Source organism: Ceratotherium simum, chromosome 21 (assembly GCF_057802395.1).
Source record: "Ceratotherium simum simum isolate JZ-2026a chromosome 21, ASM5780239v1, whole genome shotgun sequence".
Taxonomy (NCBI): domain Eukaryota; kingdom Metazoa; phylum Chordata; class Mammalia; order Perissodactyla; family Rhinocerotidae; genus Ceratotherium; species Ceratotherium simum.
In genome coordinates this window covers 19605610-19611609 of record NC_141920.1, presented here as the reverse complement: position 1 = coordinate 19611609, position 6000 = coordinate 19605610, and the positions used below count along the sequence as shown (strand labels likewise).

At 50.6% G+C, this 6000-nt stretch overlaps 1 protein-coding gene across 1 annotated transcript in view; it reads left to right on the top strand.

The window, feature by feature from the left end:
- Window positions 1–2096: 2096 nt before the first annotated feature.
- TOP1 (DNA topoisomerase I) overlaps window positions 2097–6000 on the top strand; it is an 87085-nt gene continuing 83181 nt past the window's right edge. Inside the window, exons 1-4 of the mRNA XM_004430397.3 lie at window positions 2097–2129; window positions 2471–2659; window positions 2845–3141; window positions 3470–3494. Of these exons, the coding sequence (XP_004430454.2) occupies window positions 2097–2129; window positions 2471–2659; window positions 2845–3141; window positions 3470–3494 (544 nt within the window). The remainder of the gene's footprint in view (window positions 2130–2470; window positions 2660–2844; window positions 3142–3469; window positions 3495–6000) is intronic.

Genomic DNA, 6000 nt, shown 5'->3' with positions numbered 1-6000 from the left:
GCCCATATTGTGGGGACACTGGTTTGAAGTGTCAGGAGTCAAAGAGTGGCCATGTGGGCTTGGGGCACCAGTCAACCTCCGAGGACTGCCTACCACACATGCTGGCAGAGAAGCTCAGCCTGTGACTAGACGCCTGGATACCTGCATGTTTGTGCATGAGGACCATGCTTGGTACGCCATTTTGGAGTCTGTGCTCTGTTTTCATGCTTACCCAGATCTTCCTTGGAGATAGCTGGAAAGCAAATACAGATTCTCCCTGAGCTTTGGGGGTGGTGGTGGAGTAGTCGTAGGAGGCACTGTTATTCCTTAAGGCAGTCCTCAAATTATCTTGGCCTAACTGGAGTAAGCACACAGGAACCACATGCCTCACCTGCTGGCCTGGGATTATTCTGAGATGGGAAGACAATGAGGAAAGACACCAAGCGTAAGGTGAAACTGGTTCTGGCAGCTTGCTTGAGAGAAAGAGCACAGCTTTGAAGTCAGGCAGACCTGAATTTGAATCCAAAACGCAGCACTTACTAGTTATGTGTTCTCAAGCAACTATTTTTCTTTTTTGATACTCTGTGAAAATTCCACTATTATCACCATTGTTTAGAGGAGGAAACTGGGGCTAGAGAAGTTGTGCATCTTGCCTGAGGTCACGCAACTAATAAATAGCAGAGTAGAATTCAAACCTAGATTGGTTTGACTTCTATGTGCATGCTCCTAACCACTGTATTCTCCTGCTGTCATTCACTCATTGATTGCACACCTCTTCTGTAGCATCTGTTGTTGGGTGCTGCGGATCAAGATAGACAAGGTCCCCATCCTCACAGACCTTGCATTCAGTAGGGGAGAGAGACATAAAATCACTAATTATCCCCATTAGTAACTTAATAACAATTGTGATAAGCATTACAAAGGAAAAAGACACTCTATAAGGGGCATTTGATCTGGGTGGGAAGGGGAGTCAGGGAGTATTGGAGGGGAGTCACTTTGAGAAAGTGATATTTAAGTTGAGCTTTGAAGCATTCACAGGAATTAACCCCAGAGTGTTTACCACGAGATGTGATAGAGAGATGATTTCAATGGTCCATGGATGAATACTTTTCTTATTTATTTGTAAATTATTTCATAGACATTATTATTCATAGATATTAGGATGAAGGCAAATATAGAGATCAATTTTAATTTTAAGTAATAACAGTGGAAGTGGTAATAGATATGGCAAAATTTACAAAAGTCACACTTGAATTAAGAAAGTTATGCAGGGCCTTGGCAGCTACATCAAGAATTTTTTTTGCCTGTGTGAGGAAGATCAGCAGTGAGCTAACATTCATGCCAATCCTCCTCTTTTTGCTGAGGAAGACCAGCCCTGTGCTAACATCTATTGCCAATCTTCCTCCTTTTTTTCCCCTTTTCTCTGCAAAGCCCCAGTAGATAGTTGTAGGTCACAGATGCACATCCCTCTAGTTGCTGTATGTGGGACACCACCTCAGCATGTCCAGACAAGCGGTGCCTCGGTGTGCGCCGGGACGCCACCTGGGCGCACTTAAACGCTAAGCCAGGGGGCTGGCCCCTACATCGGGAATTTTGGATTTAGTACTAAGAGTGATGGGAAGTATTGCAGGAAGGGGATAATGGTTAGATCTGCATGTTGAAAAGATCACTTTGGCTTCTGTTGGCGAGCAGTTTGTGAGAGGGCCAGAATGGAAACAGGGACCTCTGTTAGGAGTGTATTGTAATAATCCAAGCAAGAGATAACGCAGACTTGCTCAGGCATGTGGGCAGTGGGGAAATATAGATGATCGATTGAGGAGATGTAATCAGCTGCACTGAGAAACAAGCAAGACGAAGATGTCCAGGGTGGAGCTTTCCTAGCTGGGTGGAGGAGGCAGATGATGAGTTCAGCCCTGGAAAAGCTTGGGAGGTATCCAAGTGTAGATGTCAGGTACGAGGTTGTAGGTGACATCTCTGACACAGTTTAACTTTAGTAAAATAGGCGACCTCAGAGCCATTGTGTGCATTCAGAGCGGAGTACTGTAGATGCTCCACAAACGGCAGCTCTTTCTCCATTTCATCTCCCCTCTGCCCCATAGCATGCTAGGGATACAGCGATGGACAGAGCCAAGTCGTGTTTACCCCCCGAGGTCCGGTCTCCTCTGGCCCCCTGCCCCACCCCCTTTCTCAGCACAATTCCTGGCTCACAGTAGAGGCTCAATAAATGTATGTAGAATGAACGAATGAAATTAGGCCTCTTGTGACACAGGGCTACATGTACCCAGCTGAAAACTGGAGCTAAACCAGACCTTCGGTTGGTTGAAAAATTAAAATAAATTTTAGGAAGTGGGCGAGAAATAATCCAGAAGTTGGAAGGCCTGGACAAAGGCTGGGGCGGGGGTTCCTCCTGCCAAGCGGTCTCAGGGTCCAGTTAGCGAGCTAAGGAGAGCTGGTGAGAGCTCTGGGGCCCCGGCTGTCAAGTTACTTGCAGCTCAAGCGATCCAAGAGGCGGCATATCAGCTCGGCCCGGGCCTGGCGCGGTCCCGCCGCGGCCTTTAAAGGCCCACCACGTGGCCGCGCTGCCGGCCACGGTCCGGAGGCGGAGTCCCCGCTGCGCCTGCGCACTGCCTATCAGAGGGATCCGGAGTTCCGAGAAAAGGCGCCGGGAGAGGAAGGGAAGGTTGCTGAGGGTGGGCGGCCGTGGGAGGAGTCGGCTTCTTATGCAAATCACAGGAGAGAGCGAGGGCTAGGGGCGGGGCTTGCGATGCAAAGCCGGGTACGCCTCAGGAAGCGCGAGGGGGCGGGCCCCGCAACCCTCGGCCTCTTTCCGCGAGTCTCTGACGTCGCCGACGTCCCGTTTAAAAGCGGCCGCGCAGGCGCAGTGGGCCGAAATGCGAACTTAGGCTGTTACACAACTGCTGGGGTCTGCTCTCTCCGCCTGCCAGGCAGTCAGTCAGCGCCGCCGCCGCCGCCTCAGCCGTTCCGGGAATCTCGGGCTCGCCGCCGCCGCCGCTTACCCGCGCCTCCGGGAGCCTCCCGGAGCCCCCGTCCGCCTGCACAGGCCGGTCCCGACCGTCCGCATCCCGTCGGCGCCCCTCGCCGCCCGGCGCGCTCGCCGCTCCGGCCGACATGAGCGGGGACCATCTCCACAACGATTCTCAGGTACGGCCCGGCCCGGCCCAGGCTCCCGACCCCCGGCGCCGCCCCAGCCTTCCCGACACCCGGCGCAGGCCCTGGCCCCGGCGCCGGCCCGGCCGCTTTGACAGGCCGGAGCCCCCGGCCGGAGGCGGCCGGCCGGAGGAGATCGGCTCGCTGGACCCCAGGCGAAAGCCGCCAAGTTACAATTCTGGGGGCTGGCTGCCCCCTCAGGCCGCCCGGGGGCCCCTTCATCCCTGGGGCGCGGGGTGGGCTAGGCCCCCGGCCGCGCGCGCTCGCCGCCCGCGGGGCTCCTGTGCTTGTTGTTTCACATTCCCTCCTTTTCTCTCTCCAGATCGAAGGGGATTTCCGACTGAATGGTGAGTGTGCCCCCCGCCCCGACCCCGAGCCCCCCAGCCGCCGGCCGCCCACCCCGAGCCCTGCCCGAGCCGGGCAGAGGACAGACATGGCGTCCCAGAGACTAAGTCCCAGCTCCTCGCTCACCGGCCCCATTGTTCCCATCGGGCCGCCTCTGGAGCCCCTTTCCGGGGACCCCAGCACCCCCAGATCGCGGCCCTCCCCAGAGGGGGCAACGGAGACCCCGCGTCGCCCGCCGCCGGGCCTCGGGCGGCCTTTCCGGGCCCGGATTCCTCCCGGGAAAGTCGCCTTGTCGACAGTCGGGACTTAGTCTCTGCGCCATTTTCTTTTTCTCTCTCCTCTCCTTTCTGTGGCTGTCTTTCTCTCCCTCCCTCGGCTCCTTCCTCGAGCTGCCCAGAAAGAGCTTTCTGCCGAGCAGAGCCCTGTAAATCACAGACCTCACCCGGGAGGGAAGGGTGGGAGACTCAATTGTTACTGTTTTTCCCGAAGAGAACTTTATTTTGGGGGTTATTCCCTTTCTGCTTCTTGTTGGTTTCCTTTTCTGTTTCCAGAATGAAAGATACCCTTCGGCAAACTGTTGATTTTTTTTTTTTTTTTTTTTGGTAAGATGCTTATGATAGGAATTATGGCTCTAAAACGAAAGCCACCCTCTGTGGAGTTCTTCATATTTTGAGGTTGTTTTCCCCAAGTTGTGTTCTTTGCAAAGGTAGTTGTACCTCTCTTCAAAAAGTTTGCGAGTTCTGTATGGGCCATCCAGTGTAAATGTTGGAATGGGGCATATTGATTTTTTTTTTTTTTAAGTAAAAGTATTACTGACCAGAACTTTTCATGTTGCTGAGGTTCCTAAGGCAGTGTTTTTTTAGAAACGCAGTTTAGTATACTTGTCAGGAGGAAGGGTTGTTGAGCATCTCGTCTGGACCTGGTGTACTGGCCTTTTCTTTTGGGCTGTGGGGAAGGAAAAAAGATTTTATTTAATGAAACAAAGAGTGGCCAGCAGCCACCCCTGCTTCCTGTTCATTCTTTTTCAGAAGCCGCTGTTTTTCAGGAATAGAGAGCTAGCTTGCTTTTCCTGGATCTTTATGTCTTTGAACCCTTTTCAGCCAAATCAAGGCATTTATTCTTTGAGTATTTCCACTTCAGTTACCCAATGAAGATTCCCCCAATAAAAAGCTCACCCTGTGGGCTTTTCAACAATCCTGTTGAAGGAGAAGGTACCCTCTGTAGTGTGCTGGGAATTCCCACTGATTCTGATGGTACATAATCCTGCTCAATTGAGTTTGGGTTCCGGGAACGTCTCCAATGGGAGAAGCTGATGAGTAGGTTTTCTGATGTTGTAATCAGCAGTCCATCGTGTTAGCCTGCTCTACTGAGAGCGGCCTTATGTTCAGCTTTTGAAGTGGGGCATCCAGCGGGAGATGGTACTCTGTGAGGAAAGAATCTGGTTCAAGTGTAGCGTTTCTTGAGCACCTAGTATGTTATAAGCACTGTGCTTAGTGCTAGAGCCGAACCTTCTGCCACAACGCTGCTCATGTCTTCTACCTAGTCTATTGGGCGAGATGTAATTAGTTAATTATAAGGTAGGTACTGGGGTATATATATACCCAGAATGCTTTGGGAAACTAGGGGACTTAATTTTGTCTGGGAGTGGGGAAATTGCTCAGAAGGTGACTTCTGAGCTTGGTGTTGTGCAAGACTAGGTGCTGAGTGTCAGGGGTTGGAGTATTTCTTAACTGTGTTTAGCCAATCTATCAGGATTTTAAGAGGGAGATGAGGTCCTGCAGTTCAGAAAGCCAGCAAGAGTATAGATATGTTTCTTTGGGATGTGTGAGCAGAGAAATGATGTGGCAGGTGAGGAGGTAAGAAGTCCTTTTGACCTTTCTTGGAGGAAGGTAGGATCTTCATACAGAAAAAGTGTTCTTTTAACTTTCAAGCTGGGTGAGTAGGTAATGTATTTAGTAATGAGACAAAGGTTAGTCCTTTCTCCTGGGAAAGTTAACCTCCATGGTTCTCAGCTAAATTATACAAAGGAACTATTGAGTATTTGAATGATTGTGGGCTGGGTAGGTTATTGATCTGTACGGCCACTTGTATAGAGACTACGTAAACTGGCTATATGGAGTTTCAGAATGTGTTTGTTTGCTTGTAATAGCAGTAATTACTAATATTTATTGAATGCTTACTCTCTACCAGAAAGGAATCTCAGCTCTTTCCATGGATCATCTAATTTAATCCTCGGAAGGACTCTTATGAATTAGGTTCTGTTATCTCCAATTGATAGGTGAGGAAACCGAGGCTTAGGTATGTTTACTAGCTTGCCCAAGGGTAGTGAATTGGGCACTCCAAAGCTCACAAGCTTAGCCACTGTGCTATATATTTGATTCTAGTATGAAGAAGTTAAAAGCTGCACATCTCTACTTTCTTACAGAGCTGACAAGGGCGAGAGGGAAGGATTTGATAGTTTGTCATTTGCTTACTTGTTATCTAAACTCGCTCCTTCAAGAGAAAAAG